The sequence below is a fragment of the Panthera pardus genome, unplaced genomic scaffold, assembly GCF_024362965.1.
Source record: "Panthera pardus isolate Hobbes unplaced genomic scaffold, ASM2436296v1 HiC_scaffold_11, whole genome shotgun sequence".
NCBI lineage: Eukaryota > Metazoa > Chordata > Mammalia > Carnivora > Felidae > Panthera > Panthera pardus.
The window spans coordinates 2,475,501-2,495,477 of NW_026526666.1; the positions used below are offsets into that span (position 1 = coordinate 2,475,501).

The 19,977-nt window shown below is 37.5% G+C and overlaps 1 protein-coding gene across 4 annotated transcripts in view; it reads right to left on the reverse strand.

Moving 5' to 3' along the window:
• Positions 1 to 18,759, reverse strand: part of VPS45 (vacuolar protein sorting 45 homolog) — a 64,737-nt gene extending 45,978 nt beyond the window's left edge. For all 4 annotated transcript variants that reach the window (XM_019432939.2, XM_019432940.2, XM_019432942.2 and 1 more), the window contains exons 1-10: positions 18,644 to 18,759; positions 17,870 to 18,004; positions 14,900 to 14,960; positions 11,904 to 11,983; positions 10,537 to 10,605; positions 10,282 to 10,419; positions 9,740 to 9,850; positions 7,334 to 7,468; positions 6,655 to 6,768; positions 6,091 to 6,258 (exon numbers count right to left, since the gene is read on the reverse strand). In XM_019432939.2, the coding sequence (XP_019288484.1) occupies positions 6,091 to 6,258; positions 6,655 to 6,768; positions 7,334 to 7,468; positions 9,740 to 9,850; positions 10,282 to 10,419; positions 10,537 to 10,605; positions 11,904 to 11,983; positions 14,900 to 14,960; positions 17,870 to 18,004; positions 18,644 to 18,736 (1,104 nt within the window). In that variant the 5' untranslated portion in view covers positions 18,737 to 18,759. The remainder of the gene's footprint in view (positions 1 to 6,090; positions 6,259 to 6,654; positions 6,769 to 7,333; positions 7,469 to 9,739; positions 9,851 to 10,281; positions 10,420 to 10,536; positions 10,606 to 11,903; positions 11,984 to 14,899; positions 14,961 to 17,869; positions 18,005 to 18,643) is intronic.
• Between the last annotated feature and the right edge of the window lie 1,218 nt (positions 18,760 to 19,977).

Here is a 19,977-nt window from a genome sequence, read left to right on the forward strand (position 1 = left end):
CAACCCATGACTCAGGTCAGTGTTCCAGCTAGACTTATCTATTTCCTCATGAGAAGAAACCTGTAGGTACAAGCTCTTTCCTCTCTTTCAGCTGTGTAAGTCCTTGAAGAAGCAGGCCCTTTTTGTCTGCCTGGATCCAAGGTCACCCTTTGACTTAATTTTGAACTATTTCACTCATGGCTACTTGACTCATCAACTTGACTGACAGTGGCATACACTATACTGAGATTCCAGGGTACTAACCAGAGAAGAGGAGAAAACATTCTGAGAGACTTCTAATTACATAGAAGGTTATCTGCTACATGGTGGTATTTATATGTTGGAAATACGAGTGAATTACATAATGAACTTCTGGTTTCTCTTTTCTTATTAAATTTTCCATAAGTCTTGAGACTTTCAAGAGAGAAAAGTATACATCACATAATAACAATGGCCGAGTAACAAGAGAAACAGAAAACTATTGTCCCCTTAAGAAGACAGGATTCAAACATAAAATTCACTGAATTCTAACATTCATACAGGCTTAATGAAGGAATAGGAAAAGAAAAGCAAAAGCACTATCTCTGAAGGTCAAGTTTCAAAAAGTAGCTAATGTTCACTCAAAAAAATCAATTAAAAAACAATTCTTCTTTTCTGATATTTAAAGATCCTTCCCATTGTTTGGGGCTACTTTTCCATTTTCTTCCACCAAAACTAGGATGACATAACACAACGAGAAAAGTTTTTTATAATGACATAGCTACATGTTAAACCACTGTACAAATCACAGGTGAAGTCAACAACTAAAAATAGTCCTTAATTTCTGCTTCAATTTAACCAAAAGAGTAAGAACTCTACCTTGTTATCTCTCTTTTCATCTTAAATCTACTCAATTTCTATACTTTTCAGCAAATCTGAGATACTCAAGTAACTATAAAATTACAAAACTGTAGTAAAATTGTCAATGAATACCATTATAAGCCAGCAGATTAGAATGGCAAGATGAAATTGGCAGAAGCCTTCAACATGCTGATATGATAAAAAAAAAAAAAAAAAAATGAGTCTAATCTGTTTGAGAGAACAGTGTTGTGGGACTATAAAGAACTTATCCAGGAAAAATGATAGAAAGTAGGCAGGACCCAATTCCAGTGATTGGTAATACATCTGAGTCAGTATTCTTTTTCTTAATATCTAGTCAATATAAAAATTAGCTTTTGCTGTTCCACACTGTTTCTGAAACACTGGCTAAATGTTGGTTTAGACAGAAAAAGATCATTTTTATTCTTAATTGGTGAAAGTAAAATTGTCACCCCAAGGTGTCCCAAACAATTTTGTTATGATTTTAATGAGAAGCAGAAAAACCCTTCTGCAATCAGGGAGAGATCTGAGGTGATGAGTAGACTAGAAAACATGTCCTGGATACCACAAAGAAAATAGAATGTGTCATCAGATAATAATACTGATAATCATGACAGTTACTACTTACTAAATGTTGTAAGTACCAGGTACAATATTAAGTGCTTTATATGTACTAGCTCACTGAACCCTCAGAAAAATCTTTAAGGTAAGCACTATGATTTTTTCCTCAGTTTACAGGCAAAAAGACTAAGCCTTAGAGTGGTTATCATTTTCAAACCCAAGCCATCAAAGTCCTAAGCTCTTAGCCACTACTCTATACTGCTTCAAACAGAACTGTCCTCTTCATATTTCTAACAAGCATTTATCGAGTCTTTATACCAGTAATAGGATGATTTGAGATCTCTTACCCAAGGTCAGGAAAGAAGGATATAAAATAGTTCCTCCTTTTTAAAAATTTTTTTAATGTTTATTTATTATGGAGAGATAGAGAGACACAGAGCACAAGCAGGGGAGGGGTAGAGAGAGGGGAAGACATAGAATTCGAAGTAGGTACCAGGCTCTGAGCTGTCAGCACAGAGCCCGACGTGGGTCTTGATCTCACAAACTGCAAGAGCATGACCCAAGCCGAAGTTGGTCGCCCAACCAATTGAGCCATCCAGGTGCCCTGACTAGTTCCTCCTTCTAAATGAAAGCTATGATATGAGACATGGAGTTGGGGGACTGCTTACTTTCTGAAGATGTTTCTCTTCATGGCATGAAAATAAATCTTCCTCACTAATCAAATGAGTCTTTACTGAGGCTATGGATATGTTTCAATGATGTACATTACAGTTTGGTTCCAGTGAAAATTCTTCTAAATCAAATTTTTGGTAGCCTGTAGGATAACTGGTTAGAAGTGGAAGCAATTTATAGATTAATTTTTAGTAATATATGAATTTTTTCCCTTCACTATGATATAGTTACTATTCAATAAAGCAAACCCCATTCTACTCAAAAACCTCAATTCATTGCTTCATGATGTATTATCGTCTAAGGTCAAGCCAAGGAATGCTATAACCCATCTCGGGGTCAGGCCCCTGGCATCTACTCATTACCAAACAAAAGCTCCCTTCATAGACTATTTAAATCATGTTGCCAAAGAAATCTTTTATGGTGGAGGAGTCCAAATCAATTGCTCACTGTAAAACCCTAACAACATGGGCAAGAAAACCTTCAAAGGATAACTTTCTAAGATATAAAGTGGACCACAAATGGAATTCATATTTTAAAGTATCTATTTTTATCTCTTAAAGTGAACAAGAAATAAGATTTCAGGCAAGGAATTACAGTAACCTTGTCCAACTGCTTTCCATATAGTAGAGAGATACAAATAAAGATACTAAAACTGGCTAGTGATTAAGTTTGGTTCTATTGTTTCAAAGAGAAAAATAAAATGATAAAGAAACAGAAGGAAATTTATTTATTAAATTTTTTTTTTTATTTGAGAGAGAGCATGCATGAGTGGGGGGAGGGGCAGAGGGGAGAGGGGGGAGAGAGAGAGAGAAAGAGAGAAAGAGAGAAAGAGAGAGAGAGAGAGAGAGAGAGAGAGAGAGAGAGAGAGAGAATGTTAAGCAGGCTCCATGCTCAGCATGGAATCCAACAACACTGGGCTAAATCCCATCCCTAGCTGAAGTCAAGATCATGAAGTCAAGATCATGACCTGAGCTGAAGTCAAGAGTTGGACACTCAACCAATTGAGCTACTCAGGTGCCCCAAGAAACAGAAGGAAATTTAAATTTAATTAAAGGACGAAATTTTGTTTTTATTTAATGAGAGAAGAAAATTCATTTTATTGAGAAAAATAAAAAGTTTTCATAGGAATACTTCTATTAGACCCACAAAACAACTGTGAAGTATTATTAGTAGTATTGCTTAAAGTAGTTGGTCAAGTTAAATAGATTGTGATACATCTTTATGAAGGAATACTGTTTAGTGATTAAAAAGAGAATGAGGGGCGCCTGGGTGGCTCAGTCGGTTGGGCGGCCGACTTCGGCTCAGGTCATGATCTCACGGTCCGTGGGTTCGAGCCCCGCATCGGGCTCTGTGCTGACAGCTCAGAGCCTGGAACCTGTTTCCGATTCTGTGTCTCCCTCTCTCTGACCCTCCCCCGTTCATGCTCTGTTTCTCTCTGTCTCAAAAATAAATAAACGTTAAAAAAAAAATTTTTTTTTTAATAAATAAATAAAAAGAGAATGAGTCTCCGAGATACGTGGTTAATGAAAAAGTAAAATGCAAAACTATGTGTACAGTATGATATCATTTGAATTTAACAAAGAGAGAGATACACTCACTCATGCAGACTTGCATCCACAGAACAACTGTAAGGGTGTATGTGAGGCTGGTAACTGACTCAGTTTTTACTACACTCCTTTTGGTGAACCAAGTACTTATATTATCTATTTAAGAATTAGAATTTAATACAATTTAAAAAATAATAAAGCCAGCCTAAAAGTTCTTTGAAAAGATTTAAGGGATAAAATTCAAAGTGATGACAGAAGTACTTTCCATAAATATAAAGCAAATAGCATCATTATGATTTTCAAAATGATGGTGTTTTCAGAGGAAATCTTAATAAACACTAAAAAGTAACAACTATAAATCCCAGTAAAGACTTCGCTATAACTAAAGCAACCACAGGTGGATGGATTTCTTTGTTCTGGCTGTACCATATGTTTAAAACATGCTTATAGAAGAAGAAACAACATTTACAAAGCACCTATCATATGTGAAGGATTTTGCATATCTCACTGAATCCTGGTACAAATCTAAAAGTTTCAAATCTTTATCCCTGAGGCTTGGGAAAAATAAGAAATTTCCTCAAAAAAAAACCTCTGGTATGTAGAGACAGAATAAAAGCCAGGATGGTCTGGCTCCAAAGCCTGTGTTGTTTCCATTATACCACACTGGCTTTATTTTATAAAGTTGAATTGTAGCCGGGAAAGAGAGAGACTAAGTTATAGAATACAGGGCCCTATAAATAAGGAAATGTACTTCTTATGGGAGTGCCTTAGAAATGGCCATCTCCCTAAGGACTCTCATTTCCAAGTGACTTATTGCCAGTGACACCACATTGTCATTTCTCAGGAGCCTTGGAATTATTGGATTAGTTCTGTCTTGTTATCCTTATATCCAATCTGTCGCTAAATTGTTGTTTTGTCCCTTTGAATTGTCTCTCAGATTTGCCCTTACTGTACATTTTTAGTACTATCACTATGAGTCTACCAGCCTAACTTCAGTTGTTGTTTTTTTTTTTTTTTACCTCCAAAGCATCCTTACTAGATTAAATTTCCTAAAATACTGCTTTCATCATATCAACTTTCTACAAATGACCCCACAAAGGATGTCTTTGCTTATCTCAGCAAGTGCAAATTCCTCTTACAGGCTTCTTCATAAACTGGTTCCTGTGTACCAATCCAATTTTATCTCCTATTTCTCTTCCACATCCACTCTCACACTGCTTATTACTTTTTTGCATACTTCTGCATCTTTGCTTTTCTGTTAACCCTGAATGAAATCCTCCTCCAGATTCTGTTCATTCTTGATGGTCCATCTTAATATCATCTTCTGTAAGGAACTGTTCTCAATAACCTCAATCTTATTATAGTCAGCATCACAATTTTGACTTAATTAAATATTACCTTAAAACACTAAGCGTTTCTTGTGTTTTAGTTTTGTCCCTTCAACAATGCTGCAAATTTCTTTAGGCCAGGGTCTGATTATGTCCCTTTTCTTCTAAAATCCTCTGGCAACTCTCAACATTTTAAGATTAAAGCCCCATCTCCTTTCAGTGGCCATAATTGGGCCCCAGTCTTTCTGGCTTATCTAAGACCACTCATCTTGTACCTTGCACTAGCTACATTGAATTATTCTCTGTTCCCTTAACCCACCCCCCCTCGCCCCCCGCCATCTCCATGCCTGCATTATCTCTGCTAAGAATTTCCCCTCTTGTCTCTGGTTGGTACACTTCTACTCTGTTTGGTGCACTCCTACTTATTTGTCCAGACCCAATCTAATGTCATCTTCTTTAAGAAGCCTCATCCTTAAGGAAAACAGTTGTCCTTCCTCTGTATTTCCATATCCTTTTGTAAATACCTCTAGTATAACAGCACTTATCATATGGTAATTCCTGGTTTAAATTTCTTTCTCCCCTACTATCATGTGAGCTCTTTGAGGAAAAGTATGGTATCTTTTTCCTCTTCGTACCTCTGGATCCTTATAGCACTATGTACACACAGCAGGCATTCACATGTTTATAGACTGAAGAGCAAGTGTTCAATAATAAAAAACTTAGATAATACTTTTTAATATATATTGCATCTTTAAATCTTCCTTACAACATTGTGAGATAAATATCATTTACAGATGAGGAAACTGGCTCAGAAAATAAGCCAACGGCTCCAGGTCACAAAGCCAGTAAGTGGCAAATGGCCAAAATCCAGATCTTCTGATTTTGGTCTAGAATTCTTTCTAGTAGCCTAGGATGCCCTCCTAAATACTCATTAACTGCCTGAACCCTCTGCTACTGCACATTATTCTTCTCCTATGGCTCTTGTATCTAAAATCAAATTAATCTGTGTTCTTGTCTCAACTCCTTGTTAGACAATAAATTCCACGTTAGTGAAGAAGGATTACTTTTGCCTTCGTATCTCTTGTTCTGCCTGGCACAGTGCCTTACACATAGTAGGTGCTCATCAAATTGGACTGAATAGATACCTGGAGAGCACTAGAATGGTCATTCTGACAGGCCAGTTCCTGCTCAACTTCTGAAACCTCCAGCAGATTCCGCTCACTGACCAACCGAGACAGCTCTCCAACCACTGTCACATGCTTTGATACCGTCCCAGACATCTTCTTAAACTGTGGGTAATTCTCAACAAAGGCCTGCCATGGGAAAGACATCAATTGGGGGTTCTGTTATTTGACTGAGGATAGACATGTATGAAGAAGGGAAAAAATAAGCAGGAATTGTTCTGCCCAGACTAAGGCATCTACCAATCACATGGTATTTTGTTTATGCTTAAGAAGATAAGAACTGGTATATGTCAATACACTGACTCTTTAAATAGTCCAAATGTGACTGAAGAATGGAAAAAAGTACATGGCTTGTTATGAAGTTTTCACTATACTGTTTCCTAAAGAGAAATAGTACAGAAAATTATTTCAAACCAAACAAATGAATGTAGGCAGAAATCAGACTGAGAATATTCTAGAAATATTGCTTACATGAATAGTTCCAAAGTCTTGCATGTTAGTCATCCATGAACATGTTCAATTTACCTTCATGTCTGCTATTGATTCTAGTTTTTGCTGTTCTTTTGGTTTCTTCTTCTGAAAGTCTTCCATGAGATTCTTTATATTGCTACCAATCTCAGCAAAGTTCAGGTACATATTCTGTGAAAAAGGAAGTTGGAAACAGTTCCAGCAATGAGTCTGACTTCCAGATCATTTAAAAGAAGTGAGAAATGGAAACCAATTTGACAATAAATTTCATATATTGGAAAAAATAAATAAATAAATAAAAAATAAAAGAAGTGAGAAAGAATCCCAAAGACAGAATTGAAAGGCAAGAAAATTCCATTATAATGACCAAATCTGGACACTGGCCAGGACACGGGTGATGAATGCCATTACTATTCTCACAAAGGGCTACAGAAGGGAAGGAAGTAAATAAATCGGGTTCTAATTCTGAGAGTATAAAACTAAATATGTGATTTCTATGGGAAAAAAACTGTTAAAGGGTCAGAATCCAAATCTTCTGAGATGCAATTTATCTACAGGATGCCTCAACAACCTTCCCCATGAAATCCCATACCTGTTTTCATTCAAACAAGTCAACACCGGCCTTCTTACATAAAAATAATGAAAAACAATGAAAAAAAATTTTAACCTACATTAGTCAACACCAGCCTTCTTACATAAAAATAATGAAAAACAATGAAAAAAAATTTTAACCTACATTAGCATAGAATTCATCGTTTTCAGCAGATAGGACCACCTCTCTTAAGTCTTTACTGATCCCCGGCACTCTGGAAAGATCAATCCGATTGTTGTTTATGCCCAGTAGTTCATGGACCATGGCCTGATATGTCCACTAAATGAAGAAGTAGGACAGAAAAATTGGTAACTGGTAAAACATGGAAATAGCAAATGTTCAGGAAAACAAATAAAAACTGGTAACATTCTTAGCAACTAGTCTTCTTTACACAGAGGCTCTTTATTTAGTTCAAGTTTTATTAATACTTTGTGTTATACTAAGCATTAAGACTTACTGTAGTTGGTTAAACTAAAAGTCAAAATACTTTTATTAGAGTTTACACTTTTGGAAGAGGGGCAGCGAGATTAATATTCCTGATAGAAAGAAAACAAATTAGATCTATCATTAGCTCTACTTTTTGCCTGTGAATTAAGAGTATATTTTTGGCTTCACAGATAGGGCTATATTGGTAATGCAGTTACAAGCTGTACCATTTCCTGTACGCTTCTGTGGTTTTCTGCAGCATGAGAAGTGTGTTCTTGCAGATCTGAGTGGTGCTATATTTATCCTGGGAACACTAATATTATCAGAAAAAAACCTTGTAAGTTGATCAAAACACACATATTCAGAAGCTTGCCTCTGTATCCATTTTATTTCCTATTTTTCCTTAACATGAATTGTGAAGAAGGATTGGTTTCCATTCTTACAAAATGTGAACTTATTTGGCAAAAATGGAAAGGAGAAACTCCAAATTTTGCCTTCTCACCATTTATGGAGAATGGGTTACTTTTAGTCCTAGGTCCTTTAGACAAAACTAAGTATTTTCCAGCCAATTACTCTCTAACTCTATAATCTAAATGCTAGAAAGATTTATACATTTCACCTTAAGCAATATAGATTTATTAAGAAAGAACTTAAGAGGTTATAAAAGAAGGTGCTTAATTTCCGAAAATATTTGCCAAATGAATCCTTAAAAAAGCAAGTTTCATTGGGGTATGTAAATTAAGTACAACAAAATGTTTATGCTTCCATAGACAGCATCCTGTGCATGCGTCTACCATTAGCACTTACTCTATAATTAAAATTATCAGTTGGAGCACCTGGGTGGCTCAGTCGGTTAAGTGTCCTGAGCTGTAGGTTAAAGTTGGGCCTATATTGTGAAGGCTCTTAGACGCCAGGTTCAGGAGTCTGTATTTAAGCCAGTAGGCAAATGGGAAGCAATGAAGATTTTTGAGTCAAGAGTAAAAAGATCAGAACTGTGCTTTAGGAAAATAATTTAAGGGACGCCTGGGTGGCTCGGTTGGTTAAGCATCCAATTCTTGATTTCGGCTCAGGTCATGATCTTACTGTTTTGTTGGTTCAAGCCCTGCATTGGACTCCGTGCTGGCAGTGTGAAGCCTGCTTGGGATTTCTCTCCCTTCCTCTGCCCCTTCCCCACTTGTGCTCACTAGCGCACGTGCTCTCTCTCTACATATAAATAAGTAAATAAATAAATAAAGTAATTTAACAACACTGTGGAATATATTAGAGTGGGAAGAAATTAAAAGTGGAGAATCAAGCCCCTTCTGTTTCAGCAATCTTGGAGCCTGTGAAGGCCTGCTGGGAACAGGATTCCTAAAATGACAAATATGCCTGGAAGGCTATCAATGCCATTTTTGCTGACCATAAGCAGGGTCTCCAGAACCAGAGGGAGCATACAGCTCTTCTTAAAACTGAAGGTGTTTATGCTCAGAATGAAACTGAATTCTATCTAGGCAAGAGATGTACTTATGTGTACCAAGAAAAGAACAACACAGTGACTCCTGGTGGCGAAACGAAGAAAACCAGAGTAATCTAGGAAAACGTAGCTCCTATTCAAGGAAACAGCAGCATGGTTCATGTCAATTCCAAAGCAACCTACCTGCTAAGGCCATTGGACACAGAATCCATGTGATTCTGTATCCTCAAGGACTTAAACTTACTGAAAAGTAAATAAATAAAAGTGTAGATCTGTTTTCTTATAAAAAAGGAAAATAAGAAATAAGAGTGAGGAATCAAGTAGATGACTATTTCAGTAATCTTATAAAAGATTAAGGGTTTATGACAAGGTGACAGCAGTATGAATGGGAAATTGCAGACAGACACTGGAAAAGTAGAATCTACAGAACCTAGAAGTTGCCTTGATTAGAGGTGAAGGTGGTGGTAGAAAGGGACAGAAAGGATAAAGCAGAAGAAAGAATCGAAGATGACTGTGGTTGATACCAAAATAATAGGAAATACAAGGCAAAAAAAAGAAAAGCTGAAAATAAGGAGGAGAATACATGGATGACATTGTTCATTTCCACATTGGCATTTTGATGAATACCACATGAAATTGTACTTCTATTATGCTAATAAAGGGTTCTGCACCTGGTTTAGCAATGGGGTGATGGCATCATCGCAACGATCTAAAATAAGCAGCAACGGAGGAACCTCAGTCCGCCGGAATTCAAACAGTTCATATTCTTTAGTTATTACTTGCTGTGGATGAGAGAGAAAGATGATTTGGTCAACCAATTAGTTACAGACAGAGATGATATAAACATAAAATTAATACATAAAATACACATTTAACAACAGTTCTTTGCATCTTCACAGGCTTTCCAGAAAAGGATTCAAAAGCTTGACAACATCTGGTAGCGTCCTGTTTAAGAGGTTAGTATTTAAAACTCTATTTTACCAATGGCTTAACTGGATCAAAATAGGTTAAATAGCTTGCAAATTTTTTTTGAGTTAAGCCTAAGAATCTCAGCTCTAATTTGTTGCTTTTGGTTTTTTATTACAAATATCTACCTCTTTGCCAGTAAACCTAACATATCACCTCATTGGTTATAGACAAACTATTCCTATAGTTTCTGAAATATGATAAGGAAATGAATGGTCTTTGGAACTGGGGATAGAAAAAGCCATACCTTAACACATTCTGCAAGTCTCTTTGCTGACTCTGATGAAAGCTGATAACGAATCATGGGACACTTCTTCAGAGATAGAAGGAGAGCCGTCAGTCCTTGAGTTGTTCTGGATAGCTGGGCTGGATCCCAATTTCGACCCTTTTTGTTAAAAATATATTATCAGAGAAAATATTTGAATTTTTTCTTACAAGTCCAATTACTTGCTGAATTAACTCCCACCTGATAAACTTATTTTTTTATCCTTTCATTCCATACCTGGCAGCAACCCAAAATATTGAGGGAAAACAAATGTGGATTCACAGCAATGTAATCCCCATAAAATTCCTGCAAACGAAGCACAAGATCAGTCATTCGTTTCATAAATTCCAACTGATGATAAAGTAACATTTTCATATGTAATATAATACTATGTGATATAATCAAATTTGAGCAAATGCAGGGGGAGCAATGTGGGGGAATAAAATAATTATAAAATAGTAGCAATAAAAATAAATCTTTTAAAAAACAAAAAACAAAGTTGTAGAAGTATAAATATTACATTTCTGGAGACTTCTGTGCACATTTATCAATTAGTAAAATTAAGACACTGCTATAGGATATACAATGTCACACACAGATGAAAAAGAACTTTGCTGTTCAGTGTATTCTTTTTTTTTTTTTTAATCCAGTGTATTCTCATGAGGCAAAACATGATTTAAAATAGGTCATTCTTGGGGCGCCTGGGTGGCTGAGTCGGTTGAGTGTCCGACTTTGGCTCACGTCATGAACTCACGGCTCGTGGGTTCGAGACCCGCGTTGGGCTCTGTGCTGGCAGCTTGGAGCCTGGAGCTTGCTTCGGATTCTTTGTCTCCCTCTGTCTCTGCCCCTAACCCACTCGCATCCTGTTTCTCTCTCTCTCAAAGATAAATAAACATTAAAAAAAATTTTTTTTAAATAAAAAAATAAAAATAAAATAGGTCATTCTTTTTCATTCCTTTACCACCTAGCACATCCTTCTGAAAATCCAAAACTCATTTATTTGCTGCCCTATTCTTCGCTTAGGTGATAAATGTATTCAAACATCTGTGATAAATGTATCCAAGAACACTAAAGCGTTTAAGTAAAAGGTAACATGGTATGTTCTAATGCCACGTATTCTATACCATGCAGAATAAATATTTAGAAGTTACCAAGTTTTAACCTAATGACAAAAGTATGCTTTTTACCTCCCAGACAGAGCAAGATAATCACAAACAGAACTTTAACAAACCTCACTCACATCCTTTACTTTCTATTCTTTTCCAATCAGACATAGCCCTGTAGATGAACATTCTTATAATGTGGTTCATAAAACTAGCAGAAGATATATCTGACCCTGTCCCCAACCCTATGAAACCCTCTTTATCCATGCAGTAGGATCCAATTCCAGTGCAATCTCCTTATTTGCACTGATTCCTCTAATTTTGTTTTCCCTCAATTTGATACCTCTTACAAACTTTCTAAATATGAGAATAGTTTGATGCAATGCACATTTATTGTGTCTGATCAACAGCCTCCCTTGAGACAGCACTTTTCTTATTTTAGATGCAAATCTTTAAAAAGGGCCAATAACAAGAGATGTGTTAGAGGACCAATACGTTTACCTGAACCTCAGCCACGACTTCCTGTTCATCAGCTTCAGCTAATGACTTCACATCACTCTTGCTGATCACATTACTGAAATCTGAAACAGACATATGAGTTGTGGCTGATTCAAAGGAGATCACCTCTGCTGCAATTAGACGTAAATGGGCTTGACAGTTAAAGCCTAATGACTAAGTGAAGTTTGGTATACATTGTGGTATATGTCAAAGTCAAACACCTTCAAATTGAAATGAGTAGCACAAATATGTTTAAATCCATAAGTCCATAATAATACTTAAAAAAAAAAAAAAAGACCACTATGTAGGCATTGGAGGATAGCAGGAAGCAAGTCCTTAATATTGAAAATGACAATGGAAAGAAGTGCGTCTTCTTCTCTCAAATACAAACTGTACCACCAGAGAGAAGACGAGGGGAAATTCCTCTTTATGGAAATATTCCAACTAAAAAAATAAGAAATGATAATGATAGAATTAAAACATCATCATTTTTATCAAACACTAATGAATCAATGATGGACCTGGGCACTGAGCACCAACTGCCGCTGATATCACAGTAAGAGATAATCATTGAAAGCACACAACACTGACTATCAAATATTCTTGCCAAAAAGAAATCAAATCTAAACCTAATTAAGCCTCTATATCCAGGTACCAATTTACAAAACTAGAGGATAGAGGAATATTTTAAACTGCAAAGAATTTGTTAAACCACCCCATGGGGATACAATCACCAAGATGCAGGCTGTCAGAAACTTTAACAGAACAATGTAGTTTCTTCAATAATAAATTGCCCGGGGCTGGGGGGGGGGGTGGGAAGAGGGGGGGGAGAGAGACAGAGAGAGAGAGAGAGAGAAAGAGGAAGAGAGAGAACATCTAAAGAAGATTAAAGAAACTGAAACAACATATCAACCAATAGATATGTGTGGATCTTACTATGATCCTAATTCAAATACAAAAACAGTGGGGGAAAAATAAGAGAGTTTGAAATTTGAACAATGAATGAGTATTTGAAAACAGGAATCATTTGTCATTATTGGGAATAATAATGGTATCTTTAAAAATGAGTCCTTATCTTTTAGAGATGCATACTGAAATATTTAGGGATGACATATGTCTTAGATCTCCTTCAAAATACCATTGGTGTGGAAGTAGGTGGCAGCACCATAGCTAAAACAAGACAGGCTGTGGCAAAGCAATGTTTGAAACTGGGGGATGGGTACACTGGAATTTATTATATTATTGTCTACTTCTGTATATAGTTGAAAACTTCCATAATAGAAATAGTTTTTATTAAAATAAAGGAAGGGAGGAGCCTATCATACAAGATGTTTAGTAGACATAAAAATGCAAAAATGAAATTATAAAAAAATGAGATGAGGGGTGGCTGGGTGGCTCCATCAGTTAAGCATCCGACTCTTGGGTTTCGGCTCAGGTCATGATCTCATAGTTTGTGAGTTCAAGCTCTGCATCGGGTTCTGTGCTGACAGCGAGGAGACTGCTTGGGATTCCCTCTCTGCCTCTCTCTGCCCCTCCCTCACTCGTGTTCTTTCTCTCAAAATAAAAAAAGAACGAGGAGACTAGGCAGTAGATTTATTATTGGTTATTAGTCTTAACTGCTGTATCAAAGAACTCTTTAGAGGAAAAGGGAGCCTTTCATCTTGTGACCTACTCAATTTTTAACTGAGAGACAGCACAAGAGTGACTCCATTAGATGTCTACTTAAATTCAGCAATACAGGGAATCTCTCTCATATACACATATATGTCATTGAGTACAAGTTTCTACACTTTCCTAAGTATCTGGCTTATAGTCACTCTAGAAAACATTTAGCAGTTTCTCTTTTTTTAATTTCTTTTTAATTTTTATTTTTAAATTTATTTTTTATTTTACTTATTTATTTTTAGTGTTTATTTATTGTTGAGACAGAGAGAGACACAGCATGAGCAGGGAAGGGGCAGAGAGAGAGGGAGACACAGAATCTGAAGCAGGCTCCAGGCTCTGAGCTGTCAGCACAGAGCCTGATGCAGGGCTCAAACCAATGAACCCGTGAGATTGCGATCTGAGCCAAAGTCAGATGCTTAACCGACTGACCTACCCAGGTGCCCCACAAATGTTAATTTTTGGTACCATTATTTATTGTTGCATATTGTTGCATATCGTTACATAGAAAGTATGTATATCTTAGAGTATAATCTAAACCCTAAAAAGCCTTCAAGCAAGCTTTAAAATTTCTCAAATGTCCTACATACTGAGAATTAAGTTTTGTCTTTGTTTTGGAAATGGCACCAGATAAACTATACCTACTAATCCTATAAGGATCAATAATGACATCTAGAGGAGAATGGATGTAACTTCTAAAGCAGAATGTATTACATAAAAAAATAAAAAATCATATAAAATGTATAGTAACTGCAAACCTAATTTATTTCCACGACTGTACCCTCCCCAAACTCCCCCCACAAATTATGCACATAAGAGGTATCTACTGAATAACTTGTTCTTTCAACCATTACATAAAGTAGCAAGAAGTGTTATGTTTTCATCTGGTATGTAAAATAAATCTTTGCTCTTCCAACACACTCAAGTATATCCTCCCTCCAAGTAATTCAGCTTCTGTGCCTCAGTTCATGAAAAGTACAAAATAGGGAATAAATGTACCCTTTCTTCTTCTTCTTCTTCTTCTTCTTCTTCTTCTTTTTTTGCAGAGGTGGGATGTGAAATTTGGCTACTTAACAACTTTTGCCTTGCAAAGAATCTTGAAAGGCAAAGGAAAACTTAAAAAATAATTTTACCTAATCAATGATGAAAAAAGTCATGCTCAGCTTTCTAAAATAGAATGTTAGCCATAAGACTTTTAATACTTTGAAAGGACATTAAAAAAATCAGACTTATATAGAGATGGATTCACTTAACTTATTGATGATATGAAGCACCTAACAGGAAAAAACTATCTAGAATACAGTTACATGATTGAATAGGTGAAATAATATACTTACAAATAAAATATATACTGTATTTTGGTCTCCGGAGCTCTTGAATCAGATAATCCACATTCTCCTAGAAAAGAAAAAATAAATAAACAAATAATATATGAGGAGAACTCATATATTTAAGTAAAAAATTAATAAATATCATCCATTGATTTATTTCAGTATCTAGTGAGAATCTACTGTGTGCTGAGGTCTAGATTAAGTGTTTGTATATTGCAGGGGTGAGGGCTGGCAGTGAAAAAGAGATACATTAAGTATTCAGGAATCAACTATAACATTAACTAGCTGTATTACCTTGGCCAAATTAAGATTTAAAAATATTAAAAACACAGGGATGCCTGGGTAGCTTAGTCGGTTAAGCATCCAACTTCAGCTCAGGTCATGATCTCACAGTTTGTGAGTTTGAACCTTGCATCAGGCTCTCTGCTCTCAGCACAGAGCCCACTTTGGATCCTCTGTCTCCCTCTCTCTCTGCCCCTCCCCTGCTCACGTTCTGTCTCCCAAAAATAAATAAAACATTAAAAAAATATTAAAAACACAAATGTGGAACTACAACATAAAATTGATAGTAATTCTGCAAATTTGCCTCAGGCTGCTGGCCTGTAAGTTATTCATCCAATCAAAATTCTTAAAAAAAATTTTTTTTAATGTTTATTTTTGAGAGACAGAGACAGAGACAGAGCATGAGCAGGGGAGGGGTAGACAGAGTGAGAGGGAGACACAGAATCTAAAAGCAGGCTCCAGGCTCTGAGCTGTCCGCACAGAGCCCGACGCGGGGCTCAAACCCACAAGCTGTGAGATCATGACCTGAGCTGAAGTCAGGACGTTCAACTGACTAAGCCACCAGGCGCCCCCTAATCAAAATTCTTATATAGACTATCAAAATGTAGCTAATTCTTTAAAAACCAACATTCAAGAGAAAATATACTTAATTGTATTTACTTTGGCTTTTAACTTATTGGGACCTAAGATTATACAACTGTAATGTTTGTGAAGTATTTGCACACAGTAGGTTAAGACTACTATTTAAAAATAAATATGAAATCTAGAAGTAAACATAAGAATTCCAATTACTTAAGATCATAATGCAGGTTTTTAATCTATTGTCGATAGAAATTTAACTATTAACAAGTTAAATTTCAATATGAATTTAGTCCCCCATCTAGACATGATATAAAATAGTATTGAATGTTTAAAAAATCACACATTTCTTTAAAGAATTAAAAATAACGTAAGCAATGTACATTACTTGTTAAATGGGAAAAAGGTTTTTAAAATTGTCATTTAGATTAAAAAATACATTGAAAGTTAACTTTATAATTTTAAGGATAAATCATTTTTAGTTTGAGCGAGTATATATATATAGCTGTGAAAGAGGTTTTCTCACGAAAAATCTTAGGAAATGGACTAGATGATCTCTAAGATCCCTCTCAGCACCAAAATTTCAAAAGACCTACAAATGTGAAACAACTAGAAATGACTATAATACAGTATTAAAGCATTCATTCATTCAGGAACTGTTTATTGAGGTCCACTATGTAGCAGGCACTGGAGACATAGCAGTGTGAAAAAACAGACACCACCTCTGTTCTCATGGAGCTTACTGCTGGTAGGTAAGACAGATATTAATCACACAAACCATATGAAACTTAGACTATGACAAGCAATAGGGAGAAGATGGTGCTGTAAGTGCTTGTAAGAGGGGGCTTTGGCTTGGTCAGCAAAACCAGGGAAGACTTTCTGGAAGAAGTGAGTAAGATCCAGGTTGAAAGAAGAGTCTGTTCAAAAGTCCTGTGGCATGACAGAATAAAGTGAACTGAAAGATTAATGTATCTAAGAGCAAAAGGGGGAGTGGTTTGAAATGAGGCTGTACAAATGACAGGAACTAGACCATACAGAACCACAATTAAGGAGTTTTGTGTTTAGCATAAAAACAATGAAAAGTCATTCAAGGATTTCAAGTGAGGATGACATGAGCAGATTTGTATTTCAGAAAGTACATAATATACAAGCATGGTAAAACAGCTCATTGGAGTTGGTGAACATAAATATAAAGAAAATATACAGGGGCGCCTGGATGGCTCAGTCAGTGAAGTGTTTGACTTCAGCTCAGGTCATGATCTCACAGTTTGTGAGTTCAAGTCCCGCGTCAGACTCTGTGCTGACAACTCAGAGCCTGGAGCCTCCTTCAGATTCTATGTCTCCCTCTCTCTCTGCCCCTTCCCTGCTCACACTCTGTCTCTCTCTCTGACTCTCTCTCTCTCAAAAATAAATATTGAAAAAAAAAAAAGGGAAATATACAAAATAAGCCTGGAATAGTACAGGATTTTTACAGGAGGACTCAAGCTAGATTTATATGATGATGGATGAAGATGGACAGAAGGCTAAAGAACAAATGGAGAAGTAGGGGAGGGGAACAAATAGAGAACAGGAATGAGCATGTAGAGGGATGATAAAAAGGCCTAGTTGGCCATAGTGGAGGAGCAGAGATTGGACACAGGAGGCTGTATATATAAGGGCAGACCAAACCAGCTAAAGGAGGATTTCAAGGACCGAGCTACTAGATATTGATTTAATCATGGAAGTAAAAGTGAGCCATTATATGTTCCTGTGCATAGAGGCAAATAAAATGATACAGACTCAAGATACTGGTGTAGCGTGCAAGATTAAGTGGCAATGGTGTTCAGTGTAATAGGTATGGAGGTTAATCCAGGAATTAATCCAGGAAGTGATGTGCGTCTCTGGCAGGATAGTGGCTCTGGAAGTGGCTGAGAACCTAAAAGGCATCTTGGAGGAAAAACGGGCTATAAGGAGTGAACTGAGATGTGGAAAGGAGAAAAGTCAAGGTTATAACTCTGATGAAGCCAGTTAAATATGATGCCACAAATGACGATAATACAAATTTATTTTGCCTTCTTAATGCTTTCAGATCAGTGTTCTGTATTTAGGCAGATGACAGCTCAGTTTATGTAGTACCTTTGTAGGTCGAAGAAAACAAATTGCTTTCAGATGTTTCATGATCTCTCGATTTTGAGAATCAATGCGTTCAAAAAGGTACACTTCTTTCTGAAGAATCTCTGATTGTGTGTATACCATACTCACAATGCCAGTCTGTGAAGAAAAAGAATCAACTAATATTATGCTAGTTAGAAATAATATAAACAAGCAACAATACTTAAGACTTAAAAAATTATTTTTCATTAATACTTAGCTGGATAACTTAAATACTAACATATGTAATAACACTTACTGAGCATCCAAAACATATAGGTAAGGTACCAGGATGAACAACATATTCTCTCTGAACACAATCCATACATTTCCAAAACAAAAAATTTTCCCCATCACCTTAGAGAGTTTTTTAGAAAAATAATTCTGTGACCAACAAATAATAACCTGTCATCTCAGCTTGAGCACTAATAGCTTTATTTTAAAAACACAACGCTGAGTGGAAATAAAAGTCTTCCAAGTGCTCTGTCTCACATATTATTTCTTGCCAGAGACATTTAGAAAAGGATTCCTGACTCCAATAAATTGTTCCGGGTTACAAGAAGAAATCTCTGGTAGTAGATGGTAGAGCCATTTAGACCGAAAACGTACTAGACAAGCTTTATACCACCTTTCAGTTCCATCCAGAACTGACTCTCGCTTCAAAACCTTTCATAAATACTAAAATCCTACAGCGGAGTGGGAGTAGCTATCGTAAGGGAGGGAGGGTTCCCTCACAAATACTGAGCAAAGCAAACTCACCGTCTCTTTATCCATGAGAAGTACTTTCATACCCGGTCCGCTGTCCTCTATCATTTTGGAAACGTACTGCTTCACAGCAAAAACCACGTTCATGGTAGCGAATTGACAGGTTAGCCCCACAGCCCTTCCCGCCCCCTTTTTTCTGGCTAAATTAACCCCCGGCCTTTTGGCCGGGTCTCGGTGGCTTCCTCCCCGCCGGGCTTCGGCTTCCGGAAGTCCGGGCAACGGCGGTGCTGGGAGTTGTAGTTCCGCTGCGCGGCGCGGGCGACCCAGCCGCCCGGCGGAACGGAAAAATCCCGCTGAGACCCCTGGGCTGCGACGCTCGGCAGTGATTCGCCGCCACCCACCGCCAGCCTGGAGGTGTGTGAGGCCTGGACTCGGACTTGCCGGCCGTGGTTCCGGGGTGCCCCGGCTGCGGCCGCAAGCCTCTCTTGCTGGCTTGGGGAGAGGGTAGCCCCTCGCGTGGTGGAGGAACTTGGCGTAAGGTTGGCTTGGAGGCAAGAACAACAGAGTGTGGCCGTGGTCGCTGTTTGCCACGAATATTTTCCTGGGGGCAGTGAAGGATTAAGGGAAGAGAGATGGTGTAATGCGCCCGGCCGATCGGGAAGGTATTTGCTAAGTAATGGCCGAAGTTCGTCCTCCCCGGCTTCACCGTGTCTTTAACAAGACGAGGACAGTACTCTTGCAAAGTGAGGCCCGACTTGGTTTTCCGAAGAGTGAGGAGCACGTGAAATTGAATATTTGTTGAATGATAGAACAAAAGGAATGCCCTTGAGGGATGTTTTAGGACCGGCCTCAGATCCTCCCGGAGGGCCTGGAGCTGAGTCGGCCGCGGGGACTGGCAGCACGGGCGAGCGACCCCAGGTTCGGCACCCTGGGGGATTGGACTCTGCGGGCTCCTGCTCGAGCGGGGAGCGAGGGACCTGTGACGCTGACACTGCGGGCAGGAGCCTAGTTAACAGTCAGAAATGGGTAGGGGGTACGTATGCACTAGGGCTACAGCAAAGTGGCGTGGGGGTTGTAAGGGAAAACACATTTTGATTTAAGAAACAAAAACTTAGGAGCAAAATGAATCTTAAAGCCATCAACTTCTAAACGTCTGCAATTGTGTTTATACCCCAAAGGTCTTCTCTTTATCATGCCATTTCTCGAAAAGGAGGGAAATGTTAGTTTTCCCCCCGCACCTTTACGTTGGGGAATTGAAAAATCAGGAAGATAATAAGAAACAACAAGAATCTACAACTATAATTGCTTGTCAATATTTCCATTAAAATAATGACCATTGTTGGGGTCTGTTTAATCAATAGTTTCAACATTACCAAATCAATCATTCT